We start from the raw sequence: 25,839 nt of genomic DNA on the forward strand, positions 1-25,839 counted from the left end.
TTTCACGCAATTTCTGTTTTTGTTTCAGATCTTCAGCATCTGTAGTTCTTTGCTTAATATCAGCGTTCGAGATGTGGTTGCACCTGTGTCTTGTACAACAAAGGAGCACATCCTTACTCTTATGTTCAGTTTCTTTCTTAACAAAGGAGAGCATCCCATTAACCTTCTTGATTATGTGCTGTACCTGCACACTAACCTTTGTGACTCATGCACCTAAACACCTCAATCACACTGCAGCTCTGAATTCTGCAGTGTTCTTTATCTAGGTAATAGCCTACTTTATTATCCTTCCCACCAAAGCGAACAGCTTCAAACTTTCCCAGATATGCCAGATTTTTGCCCACTCACTCAATCTATCTATATCTGTCTTCAACTTCCTTATATTTTCTTCACATATTTTCCTACCTCTCACAGTGACATGTGAATTTAGCTACTGTTCTTTCACTTCCCTCATCTAAGTCATTGATGTGAATTATAAATGTTTGAGGTCCTGGCATATACCTCTGCAGAATTCCACTTGTCACATCCTACCAAACAAATGAAGGCCCATTTATGCATACCGTCTGTTTTCTGCCAACTAGCCAACTTTCTAATCTTGCTAATATGTGACCTCTGTGTCATGAGTGTTTACTTTCCACAATAACCTATGTTATAGCATCTTATTAAATGTCTTTTAGAAATCCAAGTATAGCACATCTACATCTTTGTCTATAATACATATTGTTCTGTCAAATACTCCAGTAAAATGATAAAACTTGATTCATCTTTGACAAATCCATGCTGCCTTTTCCCAGTCAGTGATCAATTCTGACATCTTCTGTATGACAGACATCAAGCTGATGGGACTGATTTACTGTTTTCTGCCTGCCTCCTTCATTGGAGGGGATATATTTATAACTCTCTGTCCGGTAAAACCTTTCCTGAATCTCAGGGACGATTAGAAAATTAGTGTCTACTACCTCATTGGCACTCCCTTTTTTTAACCATTGGATGAAATACATCTGAATCCAGATACTTGTCAGTACATAGCTCTATCAGTTTGCTTAGTCCCACTTCCTGGTACTGTAATTGGAATTTTCTAAATTCCTCTCTCGCTTCCACCTTCTGGTCACAGCTCTAACTGCAATGATTTTTTATAGCCTCTGTAGTGAAACCAAAGCAATCTCTTCTCCGTCTGCCATGTTCCTTTTATCCATTATCAATTTTCCATTTTCACTTTTCAGAGGACCAATGCTCCATATTTACAACATCATTCCTTTTCATTTCTGATTTCTAGCATTCTTCATTTCTGCTTCCAAAAGATACGTTAGATGAAGAAGGACCCTTCAGTCCATATGGTAACCTTCCAGAACACTAACCTTACCATCTACATTACAGCATTGAGGCACCTGTATAGATAGACAGGAATGTCAATTTATCTTGTTTTTCTGATCTTACTTATTAATCACTGGGTGGTTTAATGAGGCAGCCAACTGGAGATCCACAGTATTGCTTATTCCTTGCCTTAGGTTCCCCCTGTCATTAGCACTCATCAAAAAGAATCTAAATGAGTGGAAGCCAAATATCCCTATAAGTGGGTGTAGGGAAAATCAGGCTGGAAATGTTCAACATGTCTATTGATGGATTGCTAAAGAGTAGAAAATAACTTGTATTTTGTGCAGCACTTTTCAGAGTGACTTAAGAAGCTTCAAAAACAATAAGGTCCTTTTGAAGCCACAATCACATTATAATGTAGACAGATGTAATAACAGGACTGTATACAAGATCCCATAAAATGCAGTGCAATAATTGATCAATTAATCAATTTTTCATGGTGTTGATGAAAGGATACTGTTCGCCAGGAAACCTGAAGATCTCAAATACTTTTTAAAAACTGCTTTAAGATCACTTAAATCCAAATGACAGAATCTCCAATGTACTTAAATGCTGCACTGAATTGTTGGTTGAGTTTATTGTGTTCCAGTCTGTCTCTGAGTCAAGGCTGATCCCAATGGCATTAAGTAGAAGACTGAGGGAGCAGACTTCCTTCCTGTATGCAGATTGGGGTCTCAGTAAGAAATATATGTACAGTATTAGTGATTTTTGAGAGGATTTGTAACTCAGATTGATGATAAGTATGTAAGTTAGCTTGCTGAGCTGGAAGGTTTGTTTTCAGTCATTTCGTCACCATGACTAGGTAACACCATCAGTGAGAGTCTCCGGTGAAGTGCTGGTGGTACGTCCCACCTCTCTATATATAGGTCTTGGTTTCTTAAGGTAGGATGTCATTTCCGGTTTTTTTTAAGGGAAGATAGATAGGATCTAAATCAACATGTTTATTGATGGAGTTCTGGTTAGAATGCCGTGCCTTTAAGAATTCTCATGCATGTTTTCAGAAGAAACACAGCAGACCATAAGACAATAGACAATAGGTGCAGGAATAGGCCATTCAGCCCTTCGAGCCTGTACCGCCATTCAATATGATCATGGCTGATCATTTCTAATTAGTATCCTCTTCCTGCCTTATCTCCATAATCCTTGCTTCCACTATCTTTGAGAGCTCTATCCAACTCTTTCTTAAATGAATCCAGAGACTGGGCCTCCACTGTCCTCTGGGGCAGAGCATTCCACACAGCCACCACTCTCTGGGTGAAGAAGTTTCTCCTCATCTCTGTCCTAAATGGTCTACCCCGTATTTTTAAGCTGTGTCCTCTGTTCGGCACTCACCCATCAGCGGAAACATGTTTCCTGCTGCCAGAGTGTCCAATTCTTTCATAATCTTATATGTCTCAATCAGAACCCCTCTCAGTCTTCTAAGACAAGCTATTGCACTTACATTAGGCCAAAAAAAAGGAAGGAAACACACTTAATATTCAAGAAAATAAAGCCTTAGAAAAACTTTAAAAAGCTTAAAACATCATTATCTACCTGCAGACAAGGGATGCATGCCCGTATTGTTTTAAAAATCCAACTGTCTTAAAAAGGTAAATGCTCTGCTTGCAGATACTGACACTTGCCAGCAGGTGGCGATAGACCCATCCCCACAGCTTTTAAACAGAATCTCATCCATTCTAACAGCTCTTAAAAAATCAGGAGACTTAAACAGGACAGACTTCCAAAACATGAAACCAGGTGGATCTAACACACCACTCTTCTATGAATTACCAAAAATACACAAACCTTGGGCCCCCTCAGACCCATAGTCTCCCCACCTGGTACACCAACATACAGACTAGCCAAAGAACTCCACCAAAAACTAAAACACCTAATTGAAGATTTATGCCATTCCATTCACTCCACCCAAGAATACCTGAACACCATCAAAGACATCAAGATAGAAGAGGACAAAATAATGGTCTCCTTTGATGTTACAGCTCTTTTCACATCCATTAACATTAACCTGGCCAAAGAAACACTGGCATCAGTACTGGGAAAACCAGGACCACAATCACCAGACAGCACCAACTTCATCAGCAAAGACTACATGCTTAAGCTAGTGGACCTGTGCCTCACCATCCACTTCACATTCAATAACAAAATCTACAAACAAATCAACGGAACACCTATGGGATCACCAATATCAGGGCTCATAGTGGAAGCAGTAATGCAGAGACTCGAACAAGCTTCCCTCCCATCTATCCAACCCAAACTTTGGATCCAATACATAGATGACACCTTTGTCATCACAAAATAGAACAAATTAGATGAAACATGCAATACCATCAACAATATCCTGACAGGCATAAAATTCATGAAAGAGGAGAAGAACAACAGATCCCATTCTTAGACTTGACAGTTGAACATACAGTCAATGGAGAGCTTCATACCAGTGACTACAGAAAAACAACACACATGGACACAACGACAGAAGCAATCATCTCAACACCCACAAACGGCGCTGCATCAAGACATTATTTAAACAACCTACATCACACCGCAACACCCAAGAACTACAAAAAGAAGAAGAAAAATATCTATACAATTCTTTTCAAGAAAAACGGGTGCCCAATAAACACAATCTGCCGATTCCTCAGAAACAAATCCAAACAAACAGACACAATGCAACCAAAAACTATAGCCACATTACCTTACATGAAAGACATTTCAGATATGACTTCCAGACTACTCAGAACTGTTGGCATCATGGTAGCCCACAAACCTACCAACACACGTAAACAGCGACTAATGAACCTAAAGGATCCATTAGATACCACCAGGTATCTCACGTCATTTACATAATACAATGCAAGAACTGCAAAAAACACTACATCAGACAAACTAGCAAGCAATTTGCCACCAGAATACATAAAAGCCAACTGGCCACCAAAAGACATGACCCATTATCACTAGTTTCTATACATACAGACAAAGAAGGACACCACTTTGACTGCGACAATATACTCATGTTAGGACAGGCAAAACAAAGATACACACAAGAATTCTTAGAGACATGGCATTCTAACCAGAACTCCATCAATAAACACATTGATTTACACTCTACCTATCTTCCCTTGAGAAAAAGAACTGGAAATGACATCACCCACCTTAAGAAACCAAGACCTATAAATAGAGAGGTGAGACATACCACCAGCGCTTCACCAAAAACTCTCACTGATGATGTTACCTAGTATGGTGATGAAACGTCTGAAAACAAATCTTCAATCTTAGCGAGCTAACTTATATACATAAGTGTATGTATCTTCTTTTGAAGGAATATTTTGTGATTTAAAAAGAAATTCATTAGGTTTCATTACTAACCCAAGTACTTTGGACTGATGGATATGCAGAGACGCAGGTGAAGGAAGTGGAAGAGATGTTGGAGCAAGAAGGTCTAGCAGAGATTGCGCACAGTGGTCCAAGTGAGCAAGTAGCATATCTTCTTGTTGAACGTGCTACACTGCTAGAAAAGTTGGAATCAGCAGACAGAAATGTGGATTCTCAGAGTGTCACAGGGAGCATTCGTGAGACACACTTGCAGGTAAGAAACTGTTACAATACCTACATAAAATATTGAGATGTACTTGATTTAATATCTCAATTTCATTCAAAAGTAATCAGTTTGAACAGTTTTATAAAACATACAATTTTCTGAAAAAAGACAAATTTTGTAAAGTGCATCAAATCCATCCTGTCAGATTTCTGGTGTGTATCATGTGAACTCAGGAATAGGCTTAAGGTCACCGCTGTTGGTCCTGGATTGTGCCCAGCCTACCTCATATTATTTTGGATGAGTAAGGTCTATCAGAAATTTGAGCAACAGGTGAATCTAGCTACTTCACACTGTTTCTGTGCAGTAGCAATGTGAGTGGTATTCACTACTAATAAGATGCTGTTGTCAAGCCAAAACGTCACTCTGTCTGTCTCACAGATGGATAATGTGTATGAATTTTAGCACTGGTGTGGTGCTAGGTATATAGGCTGTATGTGCCATGTGTAGCGGATCATATTAAAAAGGATGTAATGTTTGAAACAGTCAGGGAGGGTATTGATTGTATCCTACCACCTCTTTCTTGCAAAACTCAAAATACAGTGTCCAAAATCCTGATGAAGGACTTTTGCCCGAAACATCGATTTCGCTGCTCCTTGGATGCTGCCTGAACTGCTGTGCTCTTCCAGCACCACTAATCCAGAATCTGGTTTCCAGCATCTGCAATCATTGTTTTTACCCCAAAATTAGATGTGCTTTTTTTGTTTGGAAAATATTTGCTAAATATTCCTAAAAGTGCAAAGAATTATGCTAACATTGAATTGAAGATGTCAGTCAGTCTTACTGTGGCACATTTGTATGTACTAGAAGCTACATATATTAGTACTTAGGGCCCTATACTTTCCAGACAGAAAAATCATGTTTAAACATTCCATCTGTTTCAAAATGACAAAACTGATGACAGCTGTTCTCTGGTACATTCCTCAGGGCAATTATTTGACCAATCAGAATCAAACTGTCTAGTTTAATTTTAAACAAAGAATTGAGGGTATGATAAGTGTCCCATTCAGAAGAAGAACTCTGCTTTCTCTCTACTGAATTTTCCCAGCAACTTTCGTTTATTGCTCTTGGCAGTTAACTGTCAGTCAGTACCTAATGATACACTTTCCATGGCAGTGGCTGTACAATTAGTAGTCTGTTTGCCAAACAGTCAGTACTCTCTTTTCATGCAGTATAAAATGTTATTCCACTTTGCTTTGGTATTTTTATATGTGTGCTGATTTAGTAAAACTTTGACAAAATGTGTCTTCTTTCAGTAATACTCCAGTTCTGAACTAGCTATCGATCATATGTAATATTTTGCTAACTGTTTAGTGCACATAGGTTATATTTTCCTCCTGTTACTAAGATGGTATGGCCTCCATATACTGTAAACTTTCTGCCACAATTCATTGTATCTTCTACTTTGCCTTCTAGCTTGACAGCTTGCTTATTATTACACCTTATTATTATTATTATTATTATTACACTGTAGCAGTTCACTTTAGAGGGATAAAAAGCACTTCAGCAGAATCACATCATCCATTAGACAACAGAATCCTCCAACCTTCCTATGAGTAATAGAAATGAGCATGGTTGAATACAATCAATGAAAATGTGCAAGCTTCATGTACTTAAATTATGTTTCTGTAACTTTTTTTCTGGAGCTATTGGATTTTTTAAATTAGATTTCCTACAGTGTGGAAACAGGCCCTTCAGCCCTACAGGTCCACACCAACCCTCCGAGGAGTAACCCACTTCCCTCTGACTAACTCACCTAACACTATGGGTAATTTAGCATGGCCAATCCACCTGACCTGCACATCTTCGGACTGTGGGAGGAAACCAGAGCACCCACACGGAGAATGTGCAAACTCCACACAGCCAGTCACCTGAGGCTGGAATCGAACCTGGGTCTCTGGCGCTGTGAGGCTGTAGTGCTAACCACCGAGCCACTGTGCCACCCACAGCCACCGTGCTGCTCACAAGTCATTTTTTGTTACATGTTTGCACAGTGGGTTGTGCTGAATGGAACAGTTAATGCCAAAATACTTGTAGAGGGATAACAGTCAGCAATGAATCCACATTCACTAATTGGTTAGGAAATTGAACAATATTGAAGCTTTAATCATTGACTGTACTGAGAGAGGTGGTCATAATAAAGTCAGTGTTTGCTTTTGCTGGTGATTTAGCACACATGGTCACATGTTATTCACATTCCACCTTGCTCATAGGACCAAATGCGGCAAACCCTGGAAGAGGAATTGAAACAGCAGCGGGAGACCATGCAACGCACCAAAGAAACCATGGCAAAGGTAAATTAGTCATTCACAGGAGATACTATCCTACAGTCCTGTACTAGAATTATACTTTTGTGTTGCTGAAAAAAGATACAGTTTGTTCTTTGAAGGTGTAACAAGCAAAGAGGATAATATGGATCCTGCAGATGTATATCTGAGTTTCCAGAAGTGCTACACCAAAGGTTAATGGTATTGCTGGAACTGTAAAACAGCACTGAGAGTATTGCACACAAATTTGCTCCCCATACTTGAGGAGGGATGGATATTGTTGCATTGGAGGCCATTTGAAAGAGGTTCACTAAATTGAGTTCAGTGTGGACTCGAGTTAGTCCCTACTTATTTTCCGGGGGCGAGCATAACTCCTTGCATTGGAACAGGCTGCTACATCGGTGGGGGCGATGTCGGTGAGGTAGGCTCTGTGGTGAAAGAAGGTACCTGAGGATCGGTCACTTTGTTGCTGATTGGTTCTGGCTCAGGTGCTGGCAGTGGCGAAGTGGTGGGAGAAGGGCATCACAGTGACATCAAAGAGGTGGATCCAGCAGCGAGCGATGCAACTCTGATATTGATGGATCTGGTGCAGGCAGCAGCAAGGCAGTGGCAGAGGAGAATCAGCCCAGCTGCAGCAGATGGCTCCTGAAAAGTGGCAACTTCAGCGTTGGTTGTGTCCAGTGTGGATAGCAATGAAGCAGGGGAGGAAGGATGGCGACACAGGCATCATTGATGATGAGCTGGCTCAGAAGTGATAGGCTCACTTTAAGCTATGTCATTTTTCTTCTTATTCTTAAAAATATTCAAAATGGCTCTGGATTGTGGCAACAGAGGAAAAGTTTTTCACTGTATTTAACTGTTTTTCTCTTTGTAAAATACACGTGACAATAAAAATCATTCATTCAATCACTAAGTTGATTCTAGAAATGAGGGGCTTGTCTTATCAAGAGAGAATGAGCAGTTTGGGCCTAAACTGTCCAGAGTTTAGAAGAATGAGAAGTGATCTAATGAAGGTATATAAATGCCAATGACAAAGTCAATGCAGTGAGAATGTTTCCTCTTCTGAAGCAATCTAAATGAAAGGACATATTTTTTAGAGTAGGAGGTAGTAGATTGAAAACAGAGATGAGGACACACACACGGACACGGACACACACACACACAGACACACAGACACACACACACCTGACAATCCCAAATTGGTTGTCAGTGTCATTCTTCGTATACCCAGGATTGTTTAGCAAAAGTTGTCTAATTGCAGAATCACAACACATTGGAAACAATGTTTTGCGTTTTACGAGAGTGGATTATTTGGGTGAACGTGATGCTATTTGACGTGATCTGCTAATCTTTGAGATGTTCTGCCTATATGCCTGGCATTACATAGGTGCTGAAATTCATATACTGCCTCTGTGTGATACGTAGAACATCTTTTTGGTTTGACAACAGCATCCTGTTAGCTATTGCATTGTAGCAGCATGAAATATTTTGCATCACCTGTTGTTCAAAGTTTAACCCGAGGTAACGTATGGTAGATTGGTCATTTTCAGAACTGAAAGTGCTTTGGTTCATTTGTAAGTTTGCATTATGCAGTGAGAAATGATCTTATCGAGATTACCATTATCCATCAGGATAGCTTTGATGCCCCCTGTCAGTGTAAAGTTTGCACAGTGAAAAATGTCTTTGGGCCTATTTACAAGGTTGCTGATGAGGCCAGTTTTATAGTGTACAGAACATGTGTAGTGACCATTGAAGGTAGGTTTATGGAAGACAGAAGAAGAGAACCAAGGCAATTTCTCAACTAGAACATCAATAAAAGAAGCTCATATGATTGCCTAATTTCAAACTGAATTTGTGCACAGGATGGAGCCTATTAGAACATGTAAGGAAATTCAAGCAAATTCAAGTATAGCAAATATATCATCTACAGACCAGACATATGCATGGGATGTGAGGTTAGATGTCAATCCATCAAAGACACATTTCTCAAGGAACTGAACATTCTGAGCATAATAGGAATCTCATGGCAGCACTATCTATTTGGATCTAGTTAAAAATCACACAACGCCAGGTTATAGTCCAACAGGTTTAATTGGAAGCACACCAGCTTTCGGAGCGACGTTCCTTCATCCATCTAATAAAGGAGCAGTGCTCCGAAAGCTGGTGTGCTTCCAATTAAACCTGATGGACTATAACCTGCCATTGTGTGATTTTTAACTTTTTACACCCCAGTCCAACACCGGCATCTCCAAATCATGACTACTGTTTGGATATACACAGTATTGTTAACACTGAACTCAACTGGACAAACTGCTGAGTTCATAAGTTCAGTGAATGGTGCTTGCTCTAGATTGCTTCAGTGCAAATTTCTATGGTTTCTTTGAGTGGTATATTAATGAAGAGGCTAGTAACATCAAATGAGCACAAGGATACTGTATTGCTATTAATGTGGAAGACCCATATAGTCTTTACAAACGTGAAGGAATCTTTTACAAGTGGAAAACATGCTCAAAACTGGTTGTAGCAATTTGCTCAACTATTTAGCCTTTTCATGTTTTGTAGAATAAGATGGATAAGGTATGGTGTAAAGGGAAATCCTCACCATATATTGTTGGGCAGTCTGTATATGCATGATGCAAATAAGCCATGAAACTGAACCCTGCAATTTGTTTTTTTTAAATGAATTCGGCAAGCATTTATTGTCTGTCCAGTCAAACTAAGTAACAGGTCCATTGGGTCTGGGGTTATCACTTTTGGTCCTGAGAACTGTCAGGTCTATCTCAGATTACCTTGGAAGAGTAAAATTTGCACAAACTAACATCCCTCTGAGAGAAAATATTTCATCTCATCTCTGCCTTAAAAGGAAAGCCTCTTAAACTCTGTCCCCTAGTTCTAGTCTCCACCAAAAGAGGAAACATTACCCCCAGTAACCATCCTGTTAAATCCCCACAGGGTCTTGTGTGTTTCAATAAAATCACCTTTCATTCTTCTAAATACCAATACACATAAGCCTCGTCTATCCAACCTTTCCTCATAGGTTAGCTCCCTCATCACAGAACAGAATTGAGTGAACCTTCTCTGAACTGCTTCTAACTACATCCTTTGTCAAATAAGGAGATTAATACTGTACAAAATACTGTGTATGCAATCTCTACAAAGAGTTGTACAGTTGCAGTAAAACATCTCTACTTTCATGTTCCATTCTACTTGCAATAAAGGCTAACATTTTGTTTGCATTGCAATCTACTTGTTGTCCCTGTATGCTAACTTTTTTGTGATTCGTGTACCAGCGCAACCAGACTATCTCAGAGTTCTGCAATCTTTCTCCATTTAAATAATATGAGTTTCTGTAAGTGGAGGGTTATGCAGTGATTACCCTGCAAAAGCAATAGAGGCATCAAGAAGTGGGTCTCTGGAACTGCACTGTAATTATCCCTTGGTTTGCAAAAGAGTGACAGCAGATTTCAAATCTAAACAAAGATGGAAGTTGCAGAGAAGTCAATTCAGGCCACGATGCTGGAGCTTTAGAAGATAATGATTCACTGCGAGGAATTAATTGAATCTTGAGTTTCAACTCTACCTTTGCTTTTATCTTTACTGTTCTTTATATTGTTTAATCATTATTAGTTGTGATCTCTAACTTTTTCCTTTGATTTTTCACTTTTAATTGTAATTTTTTACTTTATTCTTTCAAAAGGAACCTTTATCAGAACCTGCAAGTCCATGGAAGAAGCTATTTGGGGTTCGTCAGCAGACGCACAGCGTCTCCAAAGACATAGCCGTATGTCTCACTTAATCTCTGTTCGTAGCCAGGCTGTAACTATAATTACTGGCTACATCTGCACAGAGCATGGCAGCAAAAGGCACACAGACAGTACAAACATTTTTGGTGGAATCTTCTCCTTCAAGCAGTGACAGGGAAGGTTGCAGCAAGGACTGATATTCAGGTAGTTTGGCACTGGGATGGTACCCACTCTCTTCCAAACACCTCAGAAACTAAATTCTCAGAGAAGTCGATGGTTCATGTTCCATATTCAGTACCAGTTAAGGCTGTAAGTGGCCTATTAACAACCACTTAAAGACCTTTTCATGCCACTGCCATGATTAACCTGTTTTGGCAGGCCAGAAGAATGGCAAGCTTCCTGACTAATCAGACAGAGCGACTTGCCTGTTAGAATGAGTGGGGATGGGGAGGGGGTGAGCAAACTCTTTCTGCCCTACTCTGAAGCCCTACCAGTTCCCTAAACCCAACCCAGATCAAGCATTTCTTAAATCTTTCTTTGCTCAACTGTGTACTATTGGAAGTACTAAATAGAGCTATTGGGAGTTCATCTGCTGAAATGAGTAGCTGAGAATGCTGTTTAAGACTGGGATAGTTAAGACTATCCTAATATCTCATCTATGTGCTATCTAATTTAAGAAATAGCTTAATGCAGCTATGAAAAGAGTGCAAGGTTAATGTTCTGAAGAATGAAATCAATTGGTGTAAAGGCCAACAATTATTTGCCACCATCTGCTTGGGTTTCAAGTTTTACCCTTGCAATTATGCCATTTTATGGGACACTGCGTGGATCTTTGATCTGCCTTGCTCTGTCTGAGATTTGGGCTACCATAGAACTCCAACTGTATTAACACCATTTACCAGGTCTCCAGCATGTCTTCTGCAGTGACCAGATTCTGCATGTACGGAACTTCTCACTTCCTTTTAACTCCCTCTTACCTCCTCTTTCCCTGACAGACCAAGAGTGCCAGTCTGACATCAGTACTGAATAATTGGAAGATGGGGTTAATGTCTCAGTTCTATTCTTAATGCGATCTGAGTAATTGTGAAAGCATCTAGGGTTCCAAGACACCATTTGCTGCGTTTCTACAAATGTTACATTCGTATTTTCTCTAATTATATTGAGCTCATGATGTACATGTTCTCAAAGGAAGGGTGTTGGGGTGAACAGGGATACACCGTGTAATTTCTTTGAATTTTTGAGATGCAAAGTTAAAATTTATTATTTTATATAATCTATCTGTCTCCCTATGGTAGTATGATTTGAAATTCAAAACTCACAAAGTAAGTAATGATTCACTGATTCATGATACAGTATGTCCATGGCATTCACTTCTATTTTCTTTCTTTCCTCCAAATTTTCTCCTTACATGTCATTGTCTAGAAGGTTAACTGTACCTCCAGATTACCCTTTTCCATGTAGTGGAGAGGGGGCCCCTGTGGCACAGCAGTAATGTCCCTCATTCTGGACCAGGAGGCCAGGGTTCAAATCCCACCTGCTGTAAGGGTGTGCAATAACGTCTCTGAACAGGTTGATAAGGAAAATACCTCCATGTAGTTGAGAGTACTTCACCATACAAGTGACATCCCAGCTAATTCCTAAGTCAGTCTACACCAATTCCCATGTTCCCAACAGGGGTTACTTGGGTTCATTGTTTAGTGAACATGAATGGGAAGTTGTTGAGTTGGACAACAAAAGAAGAAGCTTTATTCTGTCTGTTGCTCTTGTACCTAAACCAGAAACTCTGGGTGCTACAACCAGATACTCAAAATAAGTATGTACCTGACTTACATCATAAGTATTCCAAACTTGATCACAAAGTTTGTTAATGGAAAATAAACCATATTTATTAGTAACTGATCTGCTTCTACAAGGTAGAAGTTCAAACTGCAAAATCAGGTTCAGAACTTTAATGTCAGACTGCTACTGATACTTGGTATTCCGTGAAGTTTCCTAGGTTTTCACTGCACCTTGTCTTTCATTCTGTGTCAATTCCCTCTTAACAGCAGTCCATGGGCTCCCTTATACATTTTCACTTGTTCATTTTTGAGTTTTTGCTCTTGTTAACACTACAGACACATGAAGAGGACCTGGAGAAAGAGAGGAAGCTTCGGGAACGAGCAGAGAGAGATCTGGATGAGGCAGCACGGCGATTAGAGATGGCACACGAGGAAATCCGTCGACTAACGGATGAATTGGACATGGAGAGAAAAGTTCATAGCAGTAATGGTGTGTGAGGCTTAAACTATTGCTTTATCAACTCTTTTAATTCCATCACTGAGATTGACAGCATTGGAGAGAATTGTCAATAAGACATCTGACCATCCCTAACAACAACCTTTTCTAATTTAGTGTTAGACCACAACCTTACTCCACCCTAAATAGTCATATCAATAGATATTCTCCCCTGTTTATTAAGGATGGTGTGACAATTGTTTTGTCTAGTTTTAACTTAATTGCTTTAAATACAGTCACATTACACAGTTTAGAAACTGCCCACAATTCAAATTCCTATGCCAACCTTATTTTGATGCCCATTTTTGATTTTTAGCCTGCAGGCTGGATAGAAGACCAAATCAAACTCATGCAGTGTTTTATGCTTGGTTTAATTTGCATAAGTAATTATTCCTGCGAGGTGGAAGCAGTGACATAGAGCTAATGCACTGGGCTAGTAATCTAGAACCCCATACTAATGCTCTGGAGACAAGGGTTTGAATCCCAGGGCAGATGGTTGAATTCAATAAAAATTCTAGAATTAAAAGTTAGCCTAATGTTGACCATGTTAGCATTATCATTTGTTTGTTGTAAAAACCCATCAGGTTCACCAATGCACTTTAGGGAAGGAAATATGTGACTCCAGGCTCGCAGCAATGTGGTTGACTTTTATTTGTTCTCTGAAATGGGCTGGCAATCCATTCAGTTAGTGTGATTAGAGATGGGCCCTAAATGCTGTCTTAGTGACACCCACATCCCATGAACAAATATAAAGGTGTTAAAAATCCAGGAAATGTTGATAATTCATTTTTATTTTCCTGAAACAAAGAGGGATTTATTTCAATCAAACAATTAACTTCCAGATTCTTTTAAAACGTGATAGTTATTTTGCAGTTTCTGAAAGCAGAAAATCAGATTTGATATTTCCAAGATACCATTTGATTACTGAGTTTTCCACACTGATGAGCGACTCAAGATGCAGTAACACTCGATAAAACTTCCAGCTTTGATGGGGGCTTCATTCACACTGACTACATACTATTGCGGTGCAATCAAGGAATACTTCATAAAGACAGTAAAATGTAAAAACTAAACCTGGAATGTTGTAGAAGTGCTGGTGTTGGGCTTGACTGGACAAAGTTAAAAATCACACAACACCAGGTTATTGTCCAACAGGTTTATTTGGAAGTACTTGCAAGCACCTTCTCTTGGATTTCACACTTTGCTATGGTGCAGGGTGCCTTTGACTGCATGTGTGTAAATCAGTGGATGCCAGCATCAATTCAGTCCTATACTGGAACTAGAAAAATAATTCCATTTCCTTCACATCCACCTAGTGTGTGAGCATTGGTATCACATAAGGTAGGTCAATGCCTACTGTCCTGGCAGTAGTGGTGTTTACTGTTCCCTCTAAGCTACACAATGTCCATGCAACCCAAATGTTCCCATACATCCTACACCCAAATCAGCCTTGTTAAGTTCCTAAGTGTACACAACAGCATTTAAAGAGTTAAATGGCCTATCTTCTTAAATGAACATCTCGTGTTCAATAGAAAAATATATGGCACATTGGTCATGTCTTTATTCTGCTACAGTTCACTGTACCAGCTACAGTTCCGTCAGCATAGCAAATCATAAGATGGTTACAAGGGCTTTTGACTATTAAATGTTGCCCAACACATGCATGCTTGCACAGCTAGCATACTGTAAAAACCATGCTACCACATGCAGTGTGAAGGAACACACCATTAGCATACTTATACTGCTGAAGCACTCATCAGGAGCCCAGCAGTACTCAGAAAAGTGGTGTCAGATTTGTAATGTCTCCTATAGGTTGTGTTACTACCAACTGATGTGCTCTTTGAATATGAGAAGGTAAGGAGGCATGCTAGATAGTCCCTCCCTCCCTAGTCAGTCCATGGAGAATTCAGTTGAGGCAATACCAGTAACCTCAACACCTAATTCCCAGTCACCTCCACTTAGCCACATTGCAAAAATGAACATCATCACAAACTAAACATTCCAAGCCAAAATTATAAATGATCTCGCTATATTGTATACAAAAGTAGTGTCATCACCTTTAAATATTCCCTTAATGTTTGTTTTCCATGTGCTTTTACCTGTTGACTTCTGTTGGAGGAGACTGCAGATAGCTTTATTAGATAACCTAGAACAACTCTAGGCTTAGAAGGCCTGGCTGAAGAATGCAACATCCAGGCCAGTGTAAAATTTTGGGGTCACAAGCTCCAAGGCAACAATGGCTGCCTTAGAGCTGGGATAGAGTGGTAACAAGACCACAAGACTTTGGAGCAGAAATTAGACCATTCAGCCCATTGAATCTGCTCCGCCATTCATCATGGCTGTTAAGTTTCTCAATCACATTCTTCTGGTCTTATATTGAAGTCCTGTCAAAATAAATGCCATCGTTGCATTCGGCTTCCTAATTACTGATTCAATCTGCAAATTTACCTTGAAAGAATCCTGGACTAGAATTCCCAAGTCTTCTTGCACTTCAGACTTCTGAATTTTCTCCCCATTTAGAAAGTAACCTATGCCTCTATTCTTCCCATCAAAGTGCATGACCTCACACTTTCTCACATTGTATTCCATTGCCATTTCTTGCCCCCTCTCCTTCCAAATCCTTCTACAGCCTCCCTGCCTCCTCAGTACCACCTGTTCCTCTACCTATCTTTGTATCATCTGCAAATGTAGCCATAATGCCCTCAGTTCTTTCATCCAGATCGTTAATGTATAAAGTGAAAAGTTATGGCCCAGCACTGAACCTTGCAGAATATCGCTTATCACCGGCAGCCTTCCTGAGAAGGACCTTTTTATACTTACTCTCTGCTTTCTGCCAGACAGCTCGGCTTCTTTCCATACTAGCACCTTGCCTCTGACACCATGGGCCCTTATCTTACTCAGTAGCCTCCTGTGCAGCTCCCTGTCAAAGGCCTTCTTGACGTTCAGGTAGATAACAACTGTGAGATCCCTTATATTTGTCATTTGTTTTGATGGTGGGCATGAGTAAACTAACCTTGAAGCCTGATTGCTGCTGTGAGAAAAACCCAAGTCAAAAATGACTGGTTTTCTTGTAAAAACACGGCAATTTAAACAGCACCTCGCTTTCACAGCTCCCTACTAATCCTGTGCCCACCAATTTCCACTGCCTCATACTCTGGGGTCATGGTAATTTCCAACCTTCAAAATGGAGTCAGAATGGGAAAAAGTTGGAAAGCATCCATATGAAGTAATTAAAGTTTTTGTGGAACATTTTCAGGCTTGGGCATGGACGGGTTGGACCGAAGGGTCTGTTTCCATGCTGTACATCTCCATGACTCCTGGCACAGACCTTCATGGCTAGTTGCTCACATTAACTTTTGAGCACGTGCCTGGAACGTTTCTTGGCTCCCTATGGATAGAACTCTTCTACCTTCTACATCCTCTACGAAGCCCTGCAGTGTAGGTTTAGAACACCTCTCTCCATGTTGTGCCATTCCTCACTATTTCCTGGGTCAGATTCACTTGTTATGTATTCACCATCACCTGCCCAACCAAAATATGCCCCTCATAAGAGTTGCCAACTTTAAGCAGTACAGACAAACTAACTGGTGCTAACAAGTTACATTTTTGTGCTCCCAGCTGCATGGAGTCAATCGATGCTATAGTTTGTACTGGCAACACACAGAACATAGAGCAGTACAGTACAGTACAGGCCCTTCGGCCCTTAATGTTGTGCCAACCTTTTATCCCACCCTAAGACCAAATTAATCCAAATACCCTTCATTTTGCTATCATCCATGTGCTTATCCAAGTGTTGCTTAAATATCCCTAATGTATCTGACTCTACTACCACCGCTGGCAGTGTATTCCACGCACCCACCGCTCTCTGTAAAGAACTGACCTCTGACATTTCCCCAAACCTTTCTCCATTTCCCTTAAAATTATGTTGCCTTATGATCACCATTTCTGCCCTGGATAAAAGTCTCTCTGACTATTCAGTCTATCTATGCCTCTATCATGTCATCTCTCACCCTTCTTCGCTTCAGTATGAAAAGTCTTAGCTCCCTCAACCTTTCTTCATAAGACAAGTCCTCCAGTCCAGGCAGTATCCTTGTAAATCTCCTCTGCACCCTCTCTAAAGCTTCCATATCCTTCCTACAATGAGGGAACCAGAACTGAACACAATATTCCAAGTGTGGTTTAACCACAGCTCTAAAGAGCTGCAGCATAACCTTGCAGCTCTTAAACTCAATCCCCCGCTAAGAAAAGCTACACACTATACGCCTCCTTTACAACCCTATCAACTTGGGTGGCAACTTTTGAGGGATCTATAGACATGGACTCCAAGAGAAACCATTTAAGTCTGAAGGCAACACAAAGTTGGTGTAATAAAACAAAGAATTGTGGAGACTATAAATCTGATACAAAAACAGAAATTGCTGGAGAAACCCAGCAGGTGTGGCAGTATCTGTGGAGAGAAAGCAGCATTAACATTACAAGTCCCGTGATCTTTCTTCAGCAGAATTGGTGTGTTGCCTGCCTTGGAGTCAATTGACATGGGTTATTTGTGCATTGTGTAGTCTGTTCCTGTTTCCAGAAACTCTTTACTTGCTTCATGATCTTTATGCTTGTACACAAAATATTTATGACATTGAAAGATGATAGAATCAATCTTGCCATGTTCACAAGAGAAGGGGGGAGAAAGAAGAATAATTTCTTGTGCAAATTTGATCAGTTTGTTTTCATACACTGTACAACTTAAACATTTGGCTGTATGTTCTCTGTCATTCAGACACAACTCTTCAGACTGCTTGTCAGGAGATCAAAACGCTGAAGGAGGAGGTGTCTAAGTTGGTAGAGAGCGGTATGTGTGACTTGCAATTTTGTGGGGTTTAAAGTTGGTCTTATTCATTTTCAGCAATCCTTAAAATTCAGTTGGCTTTAAAATGAGCTTTTCCACGCAGCATTAGCCTTATGCATATAACTGCTTAGGTTAGTTCCTGAATTCCAACTCCCGTGAGTACTTTAATTTTACAACCTGCCCAATGTCACACACTGTCCACCCCTACAGCCAAACCTTATGTGAACAGCTTGCTACGTCACACTTTTGCTTTGCCCCAGCAAACAGAATTGCCTTAATTCCAGCCTTTTCCATTACTACTGATTGTCATTTTTCGCAATCATCCATCAAGTGTTTGCTGGTCAATGGAAGTCAGACTTGTGTCATCTCTTTAAATGGTGGCTAAACACATGATACTATAAGCTTTACCTTTACCAGTTTGGCCTTTAGTAGCCAAGGTATGAAATCATTGGCTTCATTATTATAATATTTCTATCTCAATTTATTCATTGCATTTTCATTCATTTGACAATATTGAAGCCAATACTTTATTAGATTACTTACTTACAGTGTGGAAACAAGTCCACACCAAACCACTGAAGCGCAACCCACCCAGACCCATTCCCCTACAGCTAATACTAAGGGCAATTTAGCATGGCCAATTCACCTAACCTGCACATTTTTGGACTGTGGGAGGAAACCAGAGCACCTGGAGGAAACCCACACAGACACGTGGAGAATGTGCAAACTCCACACAGTCAGTTGCCTGAAGCGGGAAATGAACCCAGGTCTCTGGCGCTGTGAGGCAGCAGTGCTAACCACAGTGTCACCGTGCCACCCACAAAACCAGTTAAGTATAAAGCAGAAGTAGCTATTAAGCCTAAGGTTTTGCCACTGGCACCTCAAATATGGTGAAGAAATCGAGAGAGGTGATAGCTAGGTATTATTCTATATGGGTGGAAACTGACTCCATGTCCACAGATAATGTCATTGAGGAGCAGAATGTAGAAGAGGATTTGGGTTTGGGGGGAGTCAAAGGTCAATTCTTGGGCTTTCCAAAGATTAAAGAATGAGAAGACCAACCAATGCCAAAAGTGCTGTCACTAAAATTGGTCATCTTTGAGTGAAATCAAGAGCACTCTCATTGTGCTGGTCAACAGAAATGTATGCTATAAAAGGGTAGTGGGGTCAATATACTAAATGTTGCAAACTATTTGAAAGGAACAAGGTGGATTGAGAATTGTCAGTGGATAAAGAGTTTATCATTTGATAAAAATTGTTTCAGTGCTCTGACCAGGGCAGATATCTTATTGGAAATATACAAATCTTGAATTGTGAAAGAGATTTGGAATGCAACAACATGTTCGAGGAACAAACACAGAAAATGCTGGAGAAACTCAGCAGGCCTACCAGCATCTGTGGAAAAGGAAAGAGTTAACATTTTGAGTCCAGTATTCTCTTCTTATGAAGTTCAGAATCATACTGGACTTGCAGAATTAACTCTGTTTCTTACAAATGCTGCCAAACCTGCTGAGTTTATACTGTGTTCCTGTGTTTGTTTCAGATTTCCAGCATTTGCAATATTTTGCCTTTATTAGCATCTCCAAGGTCTTTGGTGAGGAATGGGCGATTGAAGATGTTGAGGTTGAGGATAGATCTTTGAGATAGAGGTAAATGGAGAACCATTTATACCATAAGCTAGCTTGGTGACCATATTGGAAAGTTGTGTGTTTATTAGAGGGATCAAGGTTGCAAGGGCAGAGATGGGGACTCCCAAGCCTCCTGACCAAGGTAATCTCAAACACCGCATGAACAGATTAAGGTTGGAGCTGAGGGAAGACTTGGATTCAGGCTTAGCAGGTTGAGGAAAGCCATGAGATATTTTGTAATTTAAAAAGTACAAGACTTTACAGGAAAGATATCATTTATACTTAGTTACATCCTTCAAAAAGCCTAATAATTGATCTAAAATATGATAGTTATAAGACATAAGAGTGTAAGGAAAGCAAGAAAATTTCCTATCCCTTTAGCTAAAATGGTCCCTATCTGTTGAGTGCCTTCCTGTAGCATGATTGCAAGATTGATAACTTACTGTTTGGGTAATGTCTTTTGGCATCACTGGTATATGTTAAAGCTATAGTTTGTCTCAATCTATGATCCCCTGCCTCATAAGCTTTATTAAAAGATAACCTGATTTCTATAAATTTAATTTCTAAAGGTTTAACCTTAGAATAGCAGTGACATATTGAACCAGCTTCAACTGTTACCAATCTGTAAAACTACTGCTTAAAATTTTATCTTGAACACTGAAATTCTTGTACTCAGTATTCAGCTCTAAGTGATAAATCTTTCCATTTGGGAAGTGGACCTAAAACAAAAGCTATTTCTGCAAACTTTCAATCCCCTTCTTCCTCACAGAGGCTATATTCCATGTGACTGGCTAGGATGCAACTCTTTAATGCCATTCAAAACGGTCTCACAATGTGCAGAACTCTCCAGTTTCATTTCATCATAGTGAAAACATGTCAAAGATTCCAGAACTAATCATTTTATGAAGCATTTAAAAGCTTACATCATCCTTTACCCATTGTTCCTAGAGATCTCTTGTGTTGTCTTGTTTTAAATTTACTGAGCTCTTTTTAGGAATGTTGGGATACTATTTTCTGGCCCCAATCTTCAATCTGGCCCCAGTCAGACCCAGCTATTGGTGTGTGATGGACGTTAATGGAAAAATATAATAATTGGTGATCAATCTGATAAGGAAGTGGTCAGGTAGGATAGTATGAAGTGTCACTCCTGAAGTTTTTCTTTATTTATGTAAAAATATGACCTCGACTGAACCAGTGATGAGGATATTGCAGTTAACCTCAACATTTCAATGTTTACGAAGTAGGAATGAAAAAAAATCAACATTCTCACTCCTAATTGGTATTAAAAAGTTAATCACTTTTCTGTTTACCTGCTGGATATCTACTTCACCAATCCCTGTGATCATTACCATTCCTAAAGCTTCCCCAACTATTCCAGTCACTGCGTAATTAAACCTTCCATTCCTCCAGACTAATACATTTGATGTGCCTCAGGCCTCTGATTTCCCTGAGATCTCGCCTTATATTGCTGGTGACTTGTACATTCTGATTGTTCCCGACTTTGGACCTTGATCTATCTTGTTGATTAAATGTTAAATCAGTAAGAGTCATTGCCTTCATGTGAGGAACAGAGATGGCAGAGTTAGTTGTTCTGGGAAGAAAATTGATGGCACAACTATATAGTGAATGCAGTTGACTATACATCACCAAGACATAAGTAAAAGGACACATCATTTTCTCTTAAAACCACGCAACTGGTGTAGTTATCAAATGGCTTCACATGGTTCATCTGTCAATTTGTGAAATACCCATAGACCAAACATACCAATACATATGTGCACTCACAATTGAACTCAATCATTCTGTGTTTAGAGGACACAACTTCAAAAGTAAGCAGTCTTCATAAAAAAGAGAAAGAACACTTTTGCATCATAAAGCATGACGTCACAGCTACATGTTGATTGTGTTCATTGAAGGCGGCAAAAGCTTTTGAAACAGCACCTTGTTAAGTATTGGCCAACCACAGCCAAATGGCTGAAGGTAACCATCAGGCTAATGATGGTCCAAAAGTTGCCCAATATTATTGTTTTTCCCTGACACACTAATGTATATATTTTGGGGCAATGTGCAATCACTAGCTGAATTATGGACAAGCCGAATTTAACTGAGGCAAAACAGCCTGTAACAAAGGAAGTGCTTGCAAAAAACAAGAAACTCAGTAAAAAACACAAAAAACAGATCAGAAAAGAGAAGGACTTGATTTTAGACAGCAAGGACTTGCCTCTACCTGTAGAAGAGGAAAAGCAAGAGGAAAAGCTGGAAGAAATGCAAGACAAAAAGGAAGAATCCATCAAAGAGCAAGTAACGAAGAAGGAATTGCCTGAAAAAAATTCAAATCTCCTTCTTTTTTTCACAGACTTCATGGAACTAGATAAAGCCAAAGAACAGAACAGCAAACTGGATGAAGAAATCCTGGCACTACGTGAGCGTGTACGATCATTGGACTCAGAACGGAAATCCCTTTTAGAAGTAGTAAGTAACTTGCATCAATTTAGTTACAATATTGAATACAATGAGCAGAATGTAGTGCCCTCCCCTGGGGCTGGTTTGGAGGCAGGTGGGGGTGAATGGTGGTCCATGTAACCTTCCCACATCTGCTCCATTAAATCTGGCTGGGAAAGCTTGTGGATATCATTTCTGTGCCTTCATCAAGCAATTAATGTCAATTTAAGAGCCTCTTACTGCGAAATTGGCATTCAACCAGCAGCAAGCAGAGTAGACACCACACAGGAAGGCCACAAAATAAGAAAGTTTGTAAGGAAAACCCAGGGAACTATAGAATGGTGAGCCTGACATTGGTAGTGGGCACATTGTTGAAAGGCAAGGACTGATTAGGGATAGTCAATATAGCTTTGTGCATGGAAATCATGTCACAAATTTGATAAGAGTTTTTTGAAGAAATAACAAAGAGGATTGATGAGGGCAGAGCGGAGGACGTGATCTATATGGATTTCTGTAACGTGTTCAATAAGGTTTGTCATGGTAGACTGGTTAGCAAGGTTAGATCTCATGAAATACAGGGAGAATTAGTCATTTGGACACAAGACTGGCTCGGAGGTAGAAAACAGAGGGTGGTGCTGGAGGGTTGCTTTTCAGTCTGGATGCCTGTAACCAATAGTGTGCCACAAGAATCAGTGGTGGGTCCGCTGCTTTTCGTCATTTATATAAATGATTTGGATATGAACATAGGAGATATAATGATTAAGTTTGCAAAGGGATCTTGATCAGATGTGCCAATGTGATGAGGACTGGCAAATGGATTTCAATTTAGATAAATGTCAGGTGCTGCATTTTGGGAAAGCAAATCAGAGAACAACATATACACTTAATGGGAAGATCCTGGAGAGTGTTGCTGAACAAAGAGACCTTGGAGTGCAGGATCATAGTTCCTTGAAAGTGGAGTCTCAAGTAGATAGGATAGTGAAGAATGCGTTTGGTATGCTTTCCTTTATTGGTCAGAGCATTGAGTATAGGAGTTGAGAGGTCATGTTGCAGCTGTACAGGACATTGGTTAGGCCATTATTGGAATATTGCGTGCAATTCTGGTCTCCTTCCTATCAGAAAGATGTTGTGAAACTTGAAAGGGTTCAGAAAAGATTTACAAAGATGCTGCCAGCGTTGGAGGATTTGAGCTATAGGGAGAGGCTGAACAGGCTGGGGCTGTTTTCCCTGGAGTATTTGAGGTTATGGGGTGACCTTATAGAGGTTTATAAAATCATCAGGGGCATGGATAGGGTAAATATGCAAGGTATTTTTCCCTGGGGTGGGGGAATCCAGATCTAGAGGACATAGGTTTAGGGTCAGAGGGGAAAAATTTAAAAGGGACCTAAGGGGCAACATTTTCATGCAGAGGGTAGTGCATGTATGGAATGTGCTGCCAGAGGAATTGGTGGAGGTGGTACAGTTACAACATTTAAAAGGCATCTGGATGGGTATATGAGCGACATGGGCCAAGTGCTGGCAAATGGGACCAGGTTAGGATGTCTGGTCGGCATGAACGAGTTGGACCGAGGGGTCTGTTTCTATGCTGTCCATCTCAATGACTCTAATGCTGTGGGCTCTCAGGGTGGTGGAGGTCCCTCTGCTGTGTAAACAGAGTTTATTGAGTTACTTCTTTGATGGTTGGACCTTGGGAGAACTGTTGACTTTGTTTTTTTGATACCTTTACGTGACTACAAGAAGTTTTTATTCTTTATGATTTTTGTTAACAATACCTCAATGTTTATTTGTAAGATTAAGAGGTACAAAGTGTTTAAAGTTCTTGTTCTTAGACTTCAGTAATCTGTTTAATTGACACTTTTATAGGGTTTTATGAACACCAGTTCTTTTCCCCAAGAATTATGAACGGATGTTTATTTTCTAAGCAATTTCACACTTGCTAATGTTACATAGGGTTCTTGGGTTTTTTGTACATAGTGCATTCTAGGTGAATGGGCTTGGAAGGGTCAGGTATCAGTATGGAAAGTATAAGGGACCACTGGAGAACATGAGTTGACATTGAATTGGTTTGGGGGCAAAGGAGATTTGGGATTGGGTGAAGGAGCATGAATTGGCATTGATTTGGAATATAGGAGTCGTGAGGCCTTTTGATGGCCTTTTGAAATCCGTTTTTAAGATGTTCCTTATTCCAATCTCTGGTGCTTAACTCCTCTGAGATCATCTAACCATGGATCATGGAAATGCTAGTCCGAGTCCACTAAAGAGATATGTACCCCTGCTTTGCAGTCAGCCATTTTGGAGTGCAGTGAATGGTCTAGTGACTGGTGACAATTGAAGGTGCTGGGAAAGGGAGTAAAAATCCCAGAATTGGGACCCACATGCCATTTTTTAAAGGCTGCAATGTAATTTCAACTCTACAAAAAGCCAAGCCTAGGTTGAACAAGGAGACAGTATGATAATATAGTGCAGGAAAGAGAGATTTTTTTCATGGAATGTGTATTCTTTTAACTTTGAAAGAACAAGGATAAAAAAGAAGTTTCGGGGAGAGAGATTAGAGACAAAATTCAGCAATGGTGACACTTGGTTTGTTATATTTAATATGCATTTCTGAGTGGCTTTTCAGTTCTCATCATTTGGCAGTGAGATAAATTGCAGCTTCTTTACGGAACTAGCCATTTGATCTGAACCCCATCGCCCCAGCTTCAATAATGAATGGGTAGACAAGCTATTCCTTCATAACTACACACAAATATTCATGCCTTTGAAACCATAGCAGTAAATGATCTTTAAGGAATTGTGTTTTTTTGGTGCTGTTTCAGCTGTGATATAAAACACTATTGGGAGTAAATATGAATAGCAACCAACTGAGTCATGGCTTGCAAAGGAATGCAGAAATGAAGGACAATCTTTGTGAACAAATACTGCAATCCCTTTATGTTTCATAAAGATAAACATCCAAGGCATTGTCCAGGTGAAAAGTTCTGATTCCTGAATTGAGTGACATTAATGGGAAAATGCCGTGGCAGAATTTTATGGACCCTGCCAGAAGATTTAGATTTGTTACTGGGTGGGAGTGGAAGCATACATTTCCATTGATAGCCTTCCCACTGCACTCCTGCCTATCCCAGCGGAAATTTTTCAGAGAGCTGGTGAAACCTAGAGCAGCCTACCCAGCCTCGCTGAGGTACATTTGTCTACTTGGGGCTGCTCCTCACCTGACCTAGATTTCGAGGCTTGTAGGATAGTTCAGGGCAAGTAGAAAGCCAGCCAAATCATTTAACTCGGGCCTGGGCCCACGAAGTGGGTGGGTGATTCCTTGAAGGGCTCTTTTTTTGACATCAGGTATCCCATCCAAAATCTCTCTCTGTCAGTGCTCCCATCTACCCAGCCTCTCCATCAAAAATCCTATCTTACTTTTCCCACTATCTTCCCACTCTCCCTGGCCCAAGAGTGCCATCCTGATACTGCCTACACTGATCTGGGACTGTACTCCAGGAGTTAGGATCTGGGCACTGCTTGTAGTCCCATTCCTGGCCTACCGCAACGCAGATAGGCTGGCAGATCTTGGAGATGGAACTTCTGAGTGAGAGGCGAACATTCTGTCATTCGCTGATGAACACTCCCAATAAATAACTATTATTGACATGGATGTGTGTCCTACTGAATCTCTGTACATTGGGGA

General features: G+C 40.2%; 1 protein-coding gene across 5 annotated transcripts in view; it reads left to right on the top strand.

Annotated features, from left to right (window-relative positions):
- ccdc30 (coiled-coil domain containing 30) overlaps positions 1-25,839 on the top strand; it is a 156,511-nt gene that overhangs the window by 17,673 nt on the left and 112,999 nt on the right. For 4 of the 5 annotated variants that reach the window (XM_060852015.1, XM_060852018.1, XM_060852019.1 and 1 more), the window contains exons 4-9: positions 4,767-4,957; positions 7,180-7,260; positions 10,931-11,014; positions 13,091-13,244; positions 18,022-18,093; positions 22,075-22,190. In XM_060852015.1, coding sequence (XP_060707998.1) covers positions 4,767-4,957; positions 7,180-7,260; positions 10,931-11,014; positions 13,091-13,244; positions 18,022-18,093; positions 22,075-22,190 — 698 coding nt within the window. The remainder of the gene's footprint in view (positions 1-4,766; positions 4,958-7,179; positions 7,261-10,930; positions 11,015-13,090; positions 13,245-18,021; positions 18,094-22,074; positions 22,191-25,839) is intronic. The other variant, XM_060852017.1, reaches the window with a different exon arrangement.

This window comes from Hemiscyllium ocellatum, chromosome 37 (assembly GCF_020745735.1).
Source record: "Hemiscyllium ocellatum isolate sHemOce1 chromosome 37, sHemOce1.pat.X.cur, whole genome shotgun sequence".
Taxonomy (NCBI): Eukaryota; Metazoa; Chordata; class Chondrichthyes; order Orectolobiformes; family Hemiscylliidae; genus Hemiscyllium; species Hemiscyllium ocellatum.